This window comes from Pelobates fuscus, chromosome 10 (genome assembly GCF_036172605.1).
Source record: "Pelobates fuscus isolate aPelFus1 chromosome 10, aPelFus1.pri, whole genome shotgun sequence".
In the NCBI taxonomy this organism is placed as follows: Eukaryota; Metazoa; Chordata; class Amphibia; order Anura; family Pelobatidae; genus Pelobates; species Pelobates fuscus.
In genome coordinates, this window is record NC_086326.1 from 74314071 (window position 1) to 74331894 (window position 17824).

The following is a 17824-nucleotide window of genomic DNA, read 5'->3' on the forward strand; positions in this document are numbered from 1 at the left end:
AGCTGTAGATCTGCATGCTGTTTGCCTAAAAAAAAACAAGCAGTCTGCGGACATCATCAGAAGTGGTAGCCTGATCCAATCACAGTGCTTCCCCATAGGATTGGCTGAGACTGACAAAGAGGCAGATCAGGGGCAGATCCAGCATTATTCAAACACAGCCCTGGCCAGTCAGCATCTCCTCATAGAGATGAATTGAATCAATTAATCTCTATGAGGAAAGTTCAGTGTCTGCATGCAGAGGGAGGAGATACTGAATGTTTGGATGCATTTTAGGCAGCCATGACCCAGGAAGGATCTCTAACAGCCATCTGAGGAGTGGCCAGTAAAGTCATCACTAGGCTGTAATGTAAACACTGCATTTTCTCTGAAAAGACAGTGTTTACAGCAAAAAGCCTGAAGGTAATAATTCTACTCACCAGAACAAATTCAATAAGCTGTAGTTGTTCTGGTGACTATAGTGTCCCTTTAGAGTTTTCGCCAATCTACTTCAGCTCCTTCTGTAACTAAAAAATAAAGAATATTTACTTACCTTTAGACTTCACCATGACCCTTGCTCCAGTTGAGATCATTACTGATGACCTGAGCCAATCCAATGCTTCCTCATTGGGACGCATACTGGGGCTAGTGCATGTGCGTGGCAATTGTTGGTCTTCTCCAGTCAGCTTCTCCTTGTAGAAATGCATTAGATCAATGAATCTCTATAGAGAGTTTTCATTGTCTCAATGCAGGGTATGAGGACATTGAACATTGGTCATGCAAAGGTTGTAGGACCGCAAAAGGAAATGCCTCTAGTGGCTGTTCTGAGTGACAGACACTAGAGGTGGCATTAAAGACAAACGTAAACTGTTTTCCCTCAGGAAAGAGGCAAAGTTTAGAACTGTCAGTCTACCAGGACAGTATTTTTGCACCAGAACCACTACATGAAACAGTCTCCTTTAATATTAAACTTCCATCAGTGTTTGTACATATTTAAAATTGCAAAATGCTGAATATACTTACATTCTTGCTTAAAAGTGAAATATTCTGTAAGATGCCTGCATTCATGGTTTCCTCTCAAAAGAAAAAGAGTGTTGGGGTACAAGATCTTTAAAACCCATAAATACAACACACACTGTTAAACAAAACAAATTAATGCAATTAGATCAAATAAATGTATAATTGCAGTAATATATTACATTTACAAAAAGCTCTAATTCAATAAATACAAAAAAGCAGATGTTCTCTAAATTGGTTATTTAAGTTTAACAAGGGTAACTACAATTCACCATTTAGTGAATAAAAAACAGAAATTAAAAGTACATGATGAGAAAAACTCATTTTTATAATGCTGGCAATTTTCCAGTTGTTAAACAACACAGTACATTTTAATGATTTACACATACGTACAAACTTTGCTCTCCCCTAACTATACTGGAAAGACCATAACCCATTATTTTAGCTGTTCACCCATTACACTATTCCCCCCAAAACAGGGTTACCCACAAAAAAAAAAGCTATCCCAAAAAGTTAAATGTTGTGATCGAGGTATAGAATTGAAAAAAGCAAAAAAACTAAAACATATTCCTAACACACTTTACACACATCCTACACTTTAAAGGCCACTGAAAAATGCACTGGCGAGCAGGGCCTGATTCTTCAAACAATTATTTTAAACTAAGCGTTAGATTTCACAGTGTGGAAATCACATGATAACTATGTATACAGGCCCAGATAAAAGGTTTACCTCTATACTAAAATAACCTCTGTCTACGTAGTCCCCAAGGAAGAGGTATCTTGTGTTAGCTGGCGATCCACCCACTTCAAACAACTTCATCAGGTCAAAAAACTGCCCATGAATGTCTCCACAAACTGAAACACAAAGGATGGAAATCCCAAATCACTAAATACAACTGGGAGGAGAGACAAAAATAGCGACATAAAAGAAACAATTTTTCTTTAAAAATAAATAAATAAAAATGTACAGATATATAGAGGTAAATTCAAATTAGCAGACAATATTTATATTTAAAATATACTTCACTTGTTATTTTGTATTTATAATTGCACACTGGTTAAACAGGAGATATAACATTTTCCTTGAGTTGCCAATTAATTGTTTTAAAGAATATAAACAAATATAAATATAAAAATGTAATACATAAAATAATAAAATTGGACTGTCTGAGGTAAAAGAAGGCTCTTCATTAGATCCTGGAACATTAGTTTCAACTGATGAATGAGGTTGAGCTATCCTGCACCAGCCTCGACAAACTATTTCTGTATAAACTTACATTGTGCACAGGACACTACAATGCTCAAACAGGAAAGGTAGTTTTCCCAATTGCTGTAGGCACATACGTGTCTTGCATGTTGTAGTGTTAAGATCACCATTGTAGGGCTTGACAAGTCCAGGCAGCACAGACGTAGCACCCTGTACTAAGATCTCTCTCTCTGTTGGTCAGAGGAAAGAGAAGCATATTCCCCTAAACGGGCATCTAGAAATGCAAAATCTTAATGTTCAAGCAACAGACTGTTTTACCTGTAATAGGTGCTTCTACTTCTATCATTGTCTTCTCTCGCCGTAATATTGCAGCACCCTCATTAATGATCCTAAGTGCAATTTCTTCATCTACTCGGCCTTCTTTTATCAAATGATTCTTTAGAATGTCCACTCTAGGTCTCCCATCAGAGTCAAACACTTCGTCTGATGTTAACCGATGTGTTGGGGGAAATGGGACAGCTGCATTAATGAAAAAAAGAAAAAAACAAAGTTGCTACATAAATCTAAATGAAGTAAACCTTTTTATACTAGAGACAAACAGAATAAACTTGAATAATAATGGTATATCATCTGTATAATTCAGTTGCTGTGCATGTGCCATAGGCCTCCATTGCCTCTCTACATAGAAGCACTAGATTGGCTGAGATCATTGCACCTCCTTCACCGCCCGCCTCGGAGGACACTAACGTGACCAGCCGACCAGCTCGAGCCCCCATGACAGGCGGCACACAGGACAAAATTTCTAGTCGTCATAACGACCTGGCGCCTGGGATTTGTCGAGCAATTGGTTATACTGCATGGAGTCTCCTAGCACTGCCCCTCTATTCATTTTTTAATTATTTTAGAAAAGTCGAATGTGGGTCCCTTGCCTCCCATTGATAGACCAAGGCAGCAATTACTTTCTGAGTCATACAAATCCATTTAAGCAATGGGCAGATGTTAGCGGATGAAAGTGATCAGCTTCTGTGTTTTTTTTTTTACACTCACGTTATGCTTTATTAAGTTTATTTATATAATATGATTACTTCAACACACACAAATGCAAAAGAACTGACCCAAGACCAATGACATATCAGGACTGTTGTGAGAAGAAAATCTGCTTAAAGGAACAATCCATAGTACAAAAGATAGCAGCACTAAGCACTGGTATGAAGCCCAAGGAAGATTTTACTGGACAGGATACAACAAAGTTTCGGCTTAAAATTATCCCTTTTCAAACTTTCTGAGCCAAAACGTTGTACAATAAAATATGCCTTGGAGCTCAGTGCCCAGTACTATTTTTTTGCACTATTGAGCATCGTCATCGGTGGAGGTCCGTATTTGCCTACCCCTATCTCTTTCTACTTTCAATCTGAGCACCATAATGACTACAGTCCACTGCCAGGCTAGATCAGAGTTTCCAGCTGCACAGCAGGAGATGAATGGTACCCAGAAGACCCCAGGTGTGTTGTCAAACCGTTTACTATAATGGGCTGTAGTAATATGGTATTTGGAGTGCTCCTTTAATTCTGGTCTTGAAGGTGTAGTTAGGAGCAGATGAAAATACTACCATATAATACTGCTGCCACAAACAATGTGGACCCAGCCAATGTGTGTTTGCATATGTGTACATAGAGTTAGAAAATTATAGACAATGCAAACCATTGTAAGTATAAAAGATGAATGTGTCAATGAACACTTGTGCCTCTGTGATTCGTTGGTACCAAGAAAAAACAAAAAAAACATTATTTAAAAATAGGTTTAGTACAAACAAGACAGCTCTAGTGCAGGGAACATCCACAACATAAAAAATGTTGAGTGCAGAGTGTGTTTTTTTTTTTTTTTTGAACAAAAATATCAAGGTACAATTTTTAACAGTCCTGATTGCCCCTTGAATCATCACTATTAGCCTTTAAACAAGCACAACAAGCGCTGTCATATGAAAAAAAAAAAAAAAAAAGATAAGTTTACCCCAAATATTAAGTTGCTTTGACAATGCTTAGAGAATTACTATTTTTTTTTAAAGATAATCTCATTTCCTGAATGATTAAACTCACTTTGACAATAACTGTGTGGCTCAATGAAAATGAGTAGTTCCTCTTTTCCAGATTAGCAAAGAATTGTTAGTGTTTTTAGTTTGTCTAAAATATATATATATATTTTTTAAATGTTCCAGTACATTGCTTTAAATTTGCATTTTGTTAGGAGTTTTCTTCTAAACCCAAAGCTATCAATTTAAATACCACTCTTAAGATAGTAAGCTGATGGGCAGGCATCTAGAATCCTACTGCATGACTAGGTTTGTCTGTCAAAGTAAGGGACACTAAGCACCATAACCACTATAGCTTACAATCCTTGTTCCATTTAGCTTGTATGTTGCAAGACGCCTTGGGGTGCGATTAATCTTGTGTTCATTAAACCACTTTCAAGCAGTTTCACTGAAGCCAGGGTTCATTTGGCATCCAAAGCCACCATTGGTACACATACACTTTATTTAGCATGAATTGATATATTATAAAACACAAGCACACATATTATCGGGGGACTGGCTACCGGGGTTAGGGGTGTGTGAGGTCTGCACCTCTGATTTGCAGAACTCAGTAATTGCTATCTTGCGGTACTCTCTAGTGAGTCAGTGTGCAGCCATTGGGATTCTAAGCATGCATTCTGACTCATTAAAAGCCGGGACCAAGGAAGAGTGCCCTTCTACAGAACTACAAAAAGGTATTGCCTTATTGCCCCAAGTTGATTAGAATATTTCTACATAATATCGTGTACGACAAATTATTTTTTACGCTAATCTCAACACTGGAGGAATTTTCTCAAATTACGCACACACGACAAATAGTCAGCATAAACCACACATATACACACTACATACAGCCAGCACACACCACACATATACAAACTACATACAGCCAGCACACACCACGCATATACACACTACATACAGCCAGCACACACCACACATATACAAACTACATACAGCCAGCACACACCACGCATATACACACTACATACAGCCAGCACTCACAGCACACACAATACAGGGGAAGACTATGGGTGGGCAGTTACACTCCAGGTAATTCACAAAACTGATTTTTTTTTTTTTTTTTAGAATAAGTCCAAATGGCAAAGCCAAGGCACAAATAGTCATGTTGTGACTATAGCAGAGTTGAAGAATTTTTCCCGATCCGTTATTATTGCCTCTAGTTTTCAATTCAGATTTAATTTGTGAAAATATCCCTGTCAATGTCCAGGGTTCTTGGCAGGAGACGCAATCTTTGTAATTTACATTATTTTGTGCAATGACAAGTAGATTGTCATGATGCATAAGTAAATCGGGCTACCTCTTTATTTCCTTGGACAAGTAGATTTAAAAAAAATAAAAATTAAATATTCCACAATCCTGAAAGATCGTTTGATGGTTTTGGAGCCCATTTAAATACACTGCATTTGCAATTCTACAATTTGACATAACTGTATAACATTGTCAGAACACAAACAAGGCAAGCAATCTTAGAATAGGCAAGCGATTTTAAAGGTGAGTGACAGGTGTTGATTGTTAATTGCATTAGGTGTTTTTTTGTTGACAACACAAGAGTAAAAGAAAAACTGTCAAAAGTAAACATATAGTTGTAGTAGAGATGTGGAACTGCACTAAATCCCAAATGTTATGTATCTGGGTGCAACAAGGCCAGTCCAAGTACCAGTACCAGTACCAGGGACCAAATACTTAGTAGAGAAAAAAAGAAGAAAGGTCCATGCACTCCAAGGTACAAAAAGGCAAATTTATTGAGCCCACAGCCCCTCACAACATTTCGACCTATACAGTCTTTGTCAAGCTTTGTCAAGATAAATTTGCCTTTTTGTACTTTGGGAGTGCCTGGACCTTTCTTCTATTTTTCTCTAAAAAGTAAAAATATACACATAATTTACTAAAAGCATGACGGGTAAGTGTGTGCTGTGATGCATGCTAGATGCCCTGAGGCAAGGGCATAATGTATTGACAGTAAGTTTCTTATGTCCATTCCCAATAAGGTTCATAATGAAAATGCATTCATTTACTAAACAAATCCCAACTGTACTGATGCCTCTCGTTTGCTCTTGTAACCTTCTTCTTTGGCCTCACGCAATGGTCCAATTTAGCAACCCATACAGCGGGAATCACTCTTGATCTAGCCTTCACCAATCTCTGTACCGCCTCTAATCTCTCCAATATTCCTTTTCCTCTATCTGACCACCATCTGCTGACTTTTGACATTGGCATACCCAAGACCCAATTTACACCACTGTCTGAACATCAAGTTCACAGAAACCTCCAATGTCTTGACCTAGAGCATTTCTCCACTAATCTCCAAACTCTCTTTCTACCTATCTCAAACCTCACCTGCCCTTGCTCTTCAACCTCCTTCTACAATTCCACTCTCTCCTCTCAACTAGACATCATGGCACCTCCTACATTTAAACGTAGCAAGCGCTCCCAACAACAACCTTGGCACACCAAGCTGACTCGATACCTCTAAAAATGCTCCAGAACTGCTGAACGCTGTTGGAGAAAGTCTCACTGTGAGTCTGACTTTCTCCACTATAAATGTATGCTGCGCACATACAGCTTGGCACTTTCCTCTGCAAAAGTAAATTACTTTAATACCTCATAACCACACGCTCCCGCGAACCCAAACAACTATTTCACACATTTACCACTCTTCTTCGCCCTATTGTTCCTGCTCCGCCTACTAACTTGACCGCTTTGCAACTCACTTCACTGACAAGATCTCTACAATCAGGGAAGAGATCTCTCATCTTTCCTCTTCCCCTTACAATACTTCTCCTGACCTCACTCCCCCTGATGTTTTATCTTCATTCGCACCTGCTACAGCGGAAGAGGTTTCTGCTCTGCTCCAGTCCTCCTGCCCCACCACCTGCTCCCTAGATCCAATTCCCTTGCATCTCATCTTCTTTTTCTCTACCTCTCACTAAAATTCTCAATCTCTCTCTCTCCACTGGCATATTTGCATCGCCCTTCAAACATGCAACTGTAACCCCAATTCTAAAGAAGCCCAACCTTGACCCTAACTCCCCGTCCAATCTCGCTACTGCCTTTTGCGTCCAAGATCCTTGAGAGAGTTGTGTATGCGAGATTAACAGACTTCCTCGAGTCCTTCAGTCCGGTTTCCGCGCTAAGCACTCTGTGGAAACAGCACTGACCAAAGTATCTAATGATCTACTCGCTGAAAAATCTCATGGTCACTACTCTATCCTAATTCTCCTTGACCTTTCTGCTGCATTTGACACCGTTGATCATCAACAGCTTCTTCTCATCCTTCGCAATATCAGTCTACAAGATATTGCTCTCTCCTACCTCTCCCAGCGCTCTTTCATTGTTTCTTTCTCTGGCTCTGCTTCTTCTCCCCAACTCCTTTCGGTTGGTGTCCCCCAAGGATCAATCCTTGGTCCCCTACTGTTCTCTATCTATACTGCCTCCCTTGGTAAACTCATTAGCTTCTTTGGCTTCCAAGATAATTTCTTTGCAGATGATACGCAAATCTACGTGTCCTCTACTGATTTCTCCCCGTCCCCCTTAACTAGCGTCTCTGACTGTCTCTCTGCTATTTCTAACTGGATGGCTGCCCACTTCCTTTAACTCAACTTGACCAAAACTGAAATTCTGGTCTTTCCTCCCTCAAGTGTTGCTACTCCTGTGTCTCTCTCCCTCCAAGTCAACAGTGCTACCATCCGCTCCACCATGCAGGCTCGCTGCCTAGGTGTTCTCTTTGACTCCGACCTTTCCTTCACGCCCCATGTTCAGTCTATCGCCAAATACTGCCATTTCCATCTCAAAAACGTAACGCCAGATGCGACTAAGGTGCCGATCCATTCCACTGTCCTTTCTCGCCTTGACTACTGCACCATTACAGTCCATAATAAATGCGGCGGCGAAGCTCATCTTCCTGTCCGCCCGCACCTCCAACGCCTCAACCTTCTCTCAGTACATTGGCTTCCTGTAAGTTATAGGGCTTAATTTAAAATTCTGGTTCTTGCGTTCAAATCTCTACATAATGCTGCTCCCACCTATCTATCTTCCCTAATACACATATGTCCAGTCTAGGCCCTTACGCTCTGCTGAAGACTTACGTCTATCTTCTGTCCGTACTCCGACCTCTGATGCTCACCTCCAAGACTTCCAGGGCTGCACCGTTCCTGTGGAACTTACTTCCCTCCTCCGTTAGATGCTGACCCAGTCTCCACTCCTTCAAAAAATTATTAAAAAGCCACTTCTTCATAAAAGTGTATCAATGAAACGGTTAATAGCTCCTGACTGATTCCTCTCTTGCAACTGTCTCATTGAGCAGGGCCCTCAACCCCTCTGTTCCTGCGTGTCCAACTTGTCTGGTTACAACTACATGATTGTTCATCCACCCACTGTAAAGAGCTGCGGAATTTGTTGGCCCTATATAAAGAACATAATACACAATACAAATAAATAAGTCAAAATAACTTCATTATACTAGGTTGCCTATGAGATGGGCTAATTTCTTCAAGCTAGAAAACAAGCCATCCCATGTTCTAAAGCTGGTGTTTAAAGGACCACTATAGCTTAATGAAGTGGTCTGGGTGCCAGGTCCATCTAGGGTTAAACCCTGCAGCTGAAAACATAGCAGTTTCAGAGAAACTGCTGCTATGTTTACATTAGGGTTAATCCAGCCTCTAGTGTATTTTTACAGTGAGAAGATGCTGCTGTCCATAGGAAAGCATTGAGAAATCCTATGGGAAAGCATTAGATTGGCTGAGATCGAGACTGATGATCTGAGTCAAGGTGGTGGAGCATGGGCGGGGCCAGACCTGTGCAGCGCTGGAAACAGGTGAGAGGGATTACAGACGTCCAATGAATAGCGGAATCCAGAGGATCCCTTATGGGCTGGTTGAAGTGAATAGTCCTTATGACACACACTACCTGCTACTACAACATTTAAATACCCTGCTTCAACTGCATTTGATGATATCCTACCAATTGAAAAAAATATATATATATTTATATATTTATTTATTTTTGAGTACTCGGAAGAACTTACATAAAGAGACTTTTTTTGCTGAATTTTTTTCAACGTTTTTGTTTTCTGCAGTATTTAATTATTTTTTGTCTTTTCTAGAGACTCTGCTACCATTTTAGGCAGGACTAACTATATTCCTTATAATTAGTACGGAGTATGGTAGGATGTATCACAAGCATATTTCTCTTAACTCTAATCCATAATATGCCCAGGATCCAGGTTTGATGAACTCTCAAATAATTGTTTTGATGAATTTGCTCAGATTTTTGTATATAATTTTTCATGATCAAGTCTTTCAGATGAACTATTGGTGTTTTTTGAGATATATATATATATATATATATATATATATATATATATATATATATATATATATATATGATGTGCAGAATATGAACTCCACTTGTACCGTCAACAGTGTTTATAACATGAATTCAGGTTTTTCCGATCAATTAAATATTTGTGTATATAGATGAATTTTCATGTGAAGTGATGCACTAATTCAGTGCCTTTAATATTTTTTACACTATCCATCAAATACTTTTTGATTCTTTGAGCAACGTTTTGGAGTGCGGTATCATTCTTTTTTTTGTAAATCACCTTTTCAACCAGAGGTAAGGGAGGCTGGGGGCTAAACAGCTATTTAGACCTATGTCAGGAATACACATTTATATTCTATAGTGTTCCTTTAATTGTCATGCTTCTCAGTCAGTGGCCCTCCAGTTCTTGGTGGTTTATACAAGCTGGAGTTACTTTCCTCATGCAATAGGTCATCAAGACTGATAAATGGACATGCATTTTAACTACAGTTGACCAAAAAAGTTTAAAGTTATACATGCAACAAATTATCCACTCTGTCTACAGATTGCATGAAGAAAGTAACTTATAAAGCGTATTAGATATTCTACTTTGAAAAGTCTAGTAAAAAGCTTTTTTTTTAAATTGAAATATGCAATGACTAGCATTGGTCAGATTTTTGGAATGAGATTAGTGGGATGGCCTGTTTTTCACAATAAGTCAGTTAAATAAGAGTGAAACAAAAATGTCCCATGAAAAATGCAATTTCGCTTAAAAATAGCCAATGTATATATGTATAAAGCTGCAAAGGTGAGTCATGTAAGCCTGGTAGTCATTTAGCAGAGTGCGTCTGCTATAAAAAAAATTCAGCACATCTCCCCTGCCACCAGCAAGTCTCAACAAAGACTGTCCTCTCCCCAGTTCTGTGTAGCTATCTATTACAGACCAGGTGCTTGGACTCATCTCCCTGCTGTGGAATGCATTGTTGAAAGATGTTTGACCCTCATGACACTAAGCCTTAACGATAACTTAAAAATGTACTTTTGTGAGGTTTTGAGTTGATGCTTTTGTAGCATGACTGTCTGTTTTAATATGTATTTATTAATGTAGACTTACTTTATAGATGTCATCTACGTTATATGGAAAACATTTTGTACAAACTTTAAAACAGTACAACATAAAAAACAAAATATGATTCCGTCTATTGTATATCAGCTTGCTACCACAATCACAACTTTTCTTAATATTCTCTGTACCCAAATGGCTTGTGCGTTTCAGTTGTGTTTCCTTCACAAGTTATTTCTAATTCTGTATTTGCTACATATGGAAGAATGCACACTGTTAATAATAATAATAATAATAAAGTAGACTTGGAGATCATTTTGGGCTGGACTGCAATTCAGCTGCATTTGGGCCCATCGGGTGAAATTCAGATTCTCAGAATCTTAGAACAGCCCGAAAATGTTTGGTTATTGAGTGCTGTTCCTGGCACCAGGAAAGAAAAAGGAGGAGACTAGCTTATCAATGTACAGTTTTTAAAACGGTTTGGAGAAAAAAAATCCTATTTAATTTTTCTTTCATGTGTTCAGTCCAGTATGTGGTGTGCAAGCACTGTGCTGTGTTACTTAAAATCAAACAGAATGTTAAAGTAACAAATCCAACAAGCACTACGGTAATCCATTTTGCAACTCAAACACCTTTATCACCTGCTTGATAAAGTTGTGTTACTTTATACAATCATTCATATACCTAATTTATTGTAATAAGACAAACACACCCTCATCAATGTCACATACTAATCACAATCCCCCACCAGCAGTAGTCCTCCGCCATGAGGACTGCGAACACGTCCACCACCTGTGTCAAGCACTGTCATTGGTCTCTATTTTCCTGCTATGGATGTTAGGATGGTTTAAAAAAAAAAAAAAAGTTGGTACAGAAATTCAGTTGAGTCGAACAGTGGCATGAAGTAATCGATTCCAGGTCGAAAAGAAAAGTCTATTGATCTATTGAAGTAGTTTAGAATAACCAACATTTTTCACCCTGCACAAGTCTATTACTAGGACTACAAGATTTGGAAGGATAAACTCAATAAAACTTAAATTAACAAATGTGTATTCTGTGTTAAAATACCTATTTAACCCCCACCCCCTTAAATACAGTAAAAACTCACCCTTTTTCCAGCGTAGTGGTGGTCCGCACTACAGCACTGGAATAAAGGTTAGGAAGCTCAACTGAGTGAAAGCGCGTATTGGCAGTGGATTAAAAGGATTTAGTGTTCCTATGCTTTTAATTAGATTTGTGTTATATAATTGTTTTAACCATATTTTGGTAAATAAACCTGCATTATTAACTCAGTTTAGTTTATGGTCCTAAGTGATTCTCAGCTCCAGAAGGGATTTCTTTGAGGTTTTGAGAACCCTGAAATAGGCAACAGGTACTCAATCCGAGAGCCAGGATTTGTAGGCTCTGAGTAAGGTAAGGTAAGTAAGGTGAGCTTAAAAACCTTTTAAGCAAATTCTGTAACTGCAATGTTTTCAGCTGCATGGTTTTCAATGTTTTCAATGAGATTAAGTGGTCTGGGGGCTTATTTTGTCTTTCATCAGGCTTGCTTAGCTCAGGAAAGAAATCCAGATTCTTCCACATAAATTCAAAGTGAATTTCAACATTTAGGCCAAAGTAGAAGATAAAAAACAAAAACAAAAAAAACACCTCTCCCAAGTAAATTCTCTGTTTATTTTGGTTATTTTTGACTTACATCTGAATTTCCCTTTGAATGCCTAGCTATCTCACTGTGACAGTATCTGATGGGAAAAGTTATCTTTGTTATCATCCTGATTTACGATGCCACTGCTGCTATGTCATTAGCATAGTTGTAAAGACTACATATGAGGAGTCCATAGGCAACTAGCACAAAACCTTCTGCAAATCCGAGCTTGCACCAATATGCAAGGAATTCTCAGATGCTGCTTGAGTAATTTGTGGAGCAATGTGGCTTTAATATTGGTCCATGTTGTCGGAGGAGGTTTGCAGTGGCGAGTAACTTATAAGTCTGGCTTGTAACATTGTACATAAAATCTTGAGCACTGCTCTATACTGCAATGTCTTCTAAACTATCTTGTCATATATGCTATTGTCCTTTAGGCTGTCTTGTTCTAATTGGTAATGTTTAATAAGTAGCTTTTATGGCAATTTTCACTCTTTAGTCTTGTCTGATTTCATGTACCCTACTATACAGTGAAGACTGTATACTAGATAGTCTTGCTAATTCTCTGTAAGCACTGTCAGGGACTTTATACAGTCTTGTCCTACACTGTAACATCCTCTGTGCAGTCTTACCTTTCATGGTCTTCTATACAGCATCTGTAAATAACCTCTATACAGTTTTGTCATTCATGGGACTGTCCATAATAGAATCCCATCCCATTCGACAATGTCCTTCACACAGTTTTTGTCCTATAACATCAACTAAGTATTGTCCTAGGCTTTATGTCCACCATAAAGCTTTGTCAGGTACGGCAATATCCATTACACAGTTTGGCCCTTTTCTGTTGGCTTACTGTATATCCATGTTTAATGTCATAATGACCGCTATATTTTTGTCCTAGATGACGGTTACTGTAATGTTCTTGTCTAATATTGTCAAGTGTATTTGGTCATGACCTATGCCATGTCTGGTATACTGTTTTGTTTTATACAGTTATTCCCCCTGCCTACATCATTGTTTCACATGGTAACACCCCATATACTGTCTTGATTTATACAGTAGTGTATACTATACCATCTTGTCAGATACAGTTTGCCCACTATAGTCTTGTTCTATATTTTACTGTCAGCTATGTTCTTTTACTAAGCCATAACATATGCTATGTAGTAGTCTTCTTCTGTAATGATAGCTCCTTCTTCATCCTGTAATAAACTTTTCTTACATGCGAACTATACAACTTGTCAGATACTAGAAATTTCCTGTTTTGTTCTTATCGTATCTTGTGATGTCTATAACTATATAGTGTACACTGTAATACCCACTATTCACACAAGTCAAACTATTGCTGTATGTTTTTTACAATTTGGTATCTGTGTTGCTGTATGTTCTGTAGTACTGTAATATCTTGCTACCAGTTCTGTAAATCTCTGTATAAAAAGAAATGCTTACTGAGCTTCCTCAGTCACAATCATTTACTTTGAAAACGAGCCCAAATGTTCCGCACCAAGCTCTTAAATGTTAGACTTCACTGAAACTTTGATCTAACTTCAGGTCACCCTTAGATGGGCTAGGACTCAGACGTAGACAACCTTTAGCACTCCAGATGTTATGGACTACATCCCCCATAATGCTCTTACATCCATAGGGCTGGCAAAGCAACATGGGAGTTGTAGTCCAAAACATCTGTAGTGCCAAAGGTTGCCCATGCCTATCCTAGGTGGTTTTTTTTTAACCTTCTTTGACAGAGAATCCTCAGTTCTTTCCCCCTTCCTTTGAAATTACTCTGTGTTAGACGTATTTATTGTATATTGCTGACAAGTGTTTTCTTCTTTTGTTACACGTAGTCAGCTGGGTCCGGTCAGATGGCAATACCACTTGCTACGATTATGTTTATCAAACATTCATGCTTACCTGATTTTGTTCTCTAATTATTGGCTTCCATAATACCACATTTTTAAATGGCAATCTTAATGCCTTTGGTGATGGGCCCATTTTAAATCATGAAATTTGCACACGTTTGCCTTTCTGATCTCTAAATATGGTAGTATCTCAATTTACCCAAAATACTGACCCTACGGATTCCAAGTAGTACACACGGTTTTGTGCTTTGCTTTAGTACAGTTTTTGCCCTTTTTTCAGGCACACCTTTGCAGTTTTTTTCCTGCACATCACTGCCAATCTGGGCTTCCATGTTACTGCTCAAAGACTTGACTTTATTGTCCCCAACAACAAATTTAAGGGTTGCTAAGCCATTTATTTTTGAATGGCGCTATATTTGGAATTTAGTGTATCGCCCTCTGTACTTCCCCAGGGGGATGTGCTGGGTAGGTGTATACAGTGTTTGGTTTGTGCTGGCTGTATGTGATGTGTGTAGTGTGTGCTAGGGATCGACCGATATTGATACCGATAATCTGTGAATCTTTTTTTAAATCAACCTGATTACACCCCCGCTTTCAAGCAGATATCTAGTCCTATTGGCTCAGTGGAGCTAAACTCAAGAGGGAGACAATTGCCCAAATCATCAACCTTGCACTTGAGTTGCACTGGAAAGTTTGTGATTGGACAGCTACAGAATATCTGGGTGGGGTCAGAAGGGGAGGGCTTGCAATGCAGCAGACAAGAGAACTGCAGCTTTTGCAAGCTGTTTTTAGATATACCCCTAATGAAAAAAACATGAAATGCATGCATGTTTTCATTGGTGATATATCTACTAAATAATCATTTGTATTTATTTTGTATTTGAGCAGTGGAGTGTCCCTCTAAGATCATTTCATTTTGTCAAAGGTATGTGTTTTGGGAAAGATGCAGAAGTGTTGTAGGCATAAGTGGTGCAGAAAATTGGAAATCAGTGGTATGTTCTGTGAAGGCAGAATGATACACTATCCAATCCACGGAACATCTAAGAGGTATGCACTTCGGTGGGTACAGACCTCCCTCGCAATTTTGGCACACAGCAGGTTAAAGTGCATGCTGGGAATCCCAGCTTCTGCACTCTGTCTCAGTAGAGAGCACCAGACTACAGGCAAGCAATTAGTGAGGTTCAAACCCGCTGGAGGTATAGACTTCACACTCCTGACATTGTGCGCCCCACAAAAAAGCTGGCCATAACTGCATGTCCTGGGTGTCTGGCAATAAAAATAGAAACCTGCCTGTCGGGTACCAGACCAGTCGGGTACCAGTCCAAACTTCGACACCATGACACTTCAAAAACTAAAAACAGTCTGCATACCCAGAGACAAGACAACAGATTTACAGGGCATAGAGTTCACAAGTTCCCTTTCCTTAAAACAAAGGAAGACACTTAAAACAGAATAAGCTTAAAATCCCCGATGGGTTAATGATGTAATGTTGAAATTGATTAACTTTTTTTTATTAGAGGGCTGCTAATCATGTTGCTACCCTGTCTATTCACAAAAATCAGAGGTGGTGCCTTGCAGTAGTGCGTAACTTTTAGGATTGAATAACAACATAGGAACTGAAATGAGAATTTTATAAAAATAAAGCCTTGTGTTGCCCAAATCCCACTGAGTGAAATACAAATAATGCAGGAGTATTGGATTTTTACTCAAGGAGTTTACAGAGAAACAGCCGGACCACAGAACAAAAAGTTATATTTACTGATAATCTGTTCTTCCACTAGATGAAAACTGAGATAATATAGTGAAAGAGTGCATGTGTGTGAAGTATAATTATAAGACCAAATATACATTTTAAAAACAATCACTATTTGTATGTTGAACTTTTTTTTTGAGACATGAAATCCCTGTTCTGGGTTAGCTCATGCATGATTGAGCGAGCAACACAATTTGATTATGTTGCTATCTAAATACTGACATTTTCAACTGAGCAACATGCAAGCCATAGGCTGGTCACAGGTTTTTTTTTTTTTTTAAAGCACAAGTAATAAATGTATCCTCTGAGTGTTATTTCAATACCACAAAAAGGAGCTCTGACAGTTCTATTTTAATCAATATACACGATTAAACATTTGTTACATTCTAATATATTATTATTTCCCATCCAGACTGCACCTATTAAATTACCTATTTTAGTAACTTTATACTTTAATGTTATTACATGTTCTTTAATCCAATAATTAACTCTTGTTTCTGCAACAGTTTTACAAATTACACTTAAATACACATACCCATCCAGTTCTAAACATTATTTAACATGGCAAATAATTACAAAAAAATTACGGACCTGCCTATCAATTTCACATAAACCATATACTGACAATTTATGCACCAGTACTGTAATTTACGTCTACCCTCACATGTCAGAAACATTCCACAATGTAATTATATCCCAACAAGTGGGAGTCCCTTTTTAACTCATGAAGAATACCCCCCATGGTACCATGACACTGGCTCTTCACCTGTTATTTCCGGTCACCTTAACACAATACAATAAACAACATATAACGGCAGGAAAACCAAACAACACATTTTATTAGGGCATCATTACCCCTACACACATACTGTACAAAAATAATCAATGGACGCTACTGCACTGGCTCCCTGATCTAATACAGATTAGTGATGGATACCATTAGCCCTAAAGCTATTGAGAACTAGGAGACAGACTGAACATGACGGGAGTCGTAATCCACATCTCAACATCTCAAGGGTCATAGATTACCCATCACTGCAAATGGACAGAATAGATTAAGCAAGGGGATGATGCCCTGGCTGATATAACGCTACATGCAGGGTATGCACACACATAAGGCTGAATGTCCAGGTGACAGGGGGTATATGGCCCATAGGTCTGGCAACCTTTAGTACTCCACATGCCGTGGACTACATCTCCCATGACACTACATGCAGGGTATGCACACACATAGGGCTGAATGTCCAAGTGACAGGGGGTATATGGCCCATAGGTCTTAAAGCCCATAGGTCAGGCAACCTTTAGTACTCCACATGCCGTGGACTACATCTCCCATGACACTACAGGCAGGGTATGCTCATACATAGGGTTGGATGTCCAAGTGACAGGGGGTATATGGCCCATAGGTCTTAAAGCCCATAGGTCAGGCAACCTTTAGTACTCCACATGCCGTGGACTACATCTCCCATGACACTACAGGCAGGGTATGCTCATACATAGGGTTGGATGTCCAAGTGAGGGGGGAGGTGTTGCCATGCTCTTGTAGCCCATGGGTCAGGGGTCGGCAACCTTCAGCACTCCAGATGTCGTGAACTACATCTCCAATAATGCTTTGCCAGCATTATGGCTGTTGGAGCATTAGAGGAGACGTAGTCCACAACATCTTAAGGGCCATAGATTACCTATCACTGTTTAATGGACAAACATTAGACAAGGGGACAATTCCCATATAACACTACATGCAGGGTATGCACACAGATGGGGCTGGATGTCCAAGTGACAGGGGAAGGGGGTGTTGCCATGCTCTTGTAGCCCACAGGTCAGGCAACCTCCTGCACTCCAGATGTTGTGGACTACATCTCCCCTGATGCTTTGCCAGCGTTATGGCAGTCAGAGGATTATGGGAGATGTAGT

The 17824-nt window shown here is 39.1% G+C and overlaps 1 protein-coding gene across 7 annotated transcripts in view; it reads right to left on the reverse strand.

Moving 5' to 3' along the window:
• Positions 1–17824, reverse strand: part of PPP3CB (protein phosphatase 3 catalytic subunit beta) — a 50879-nt gene that overhangs the window by 32548 nt on the left and 507 nt on the right. For all 7 annotated transcript variants that reach the window (XM_063434651.1, XM_063434647.1, XM_063434653.1 and 4 more), the window contains exons 2-4: positions 2519–2719; positions 1724–1848; positions 1000–1111 (exon numbers count right to left, since the gene is read on the reverse strand). In XM_063434651.1, coding sequence (XP_063290721.1) covers positions 1000–1111; positions 1724–1848; positions 2519–2719 — 438 coding nt within the window. The remainder of the gene's footprint in view (positions 1–999; positions 1112–1723; positions 1849–2518; positions 2720–17824) is intronic.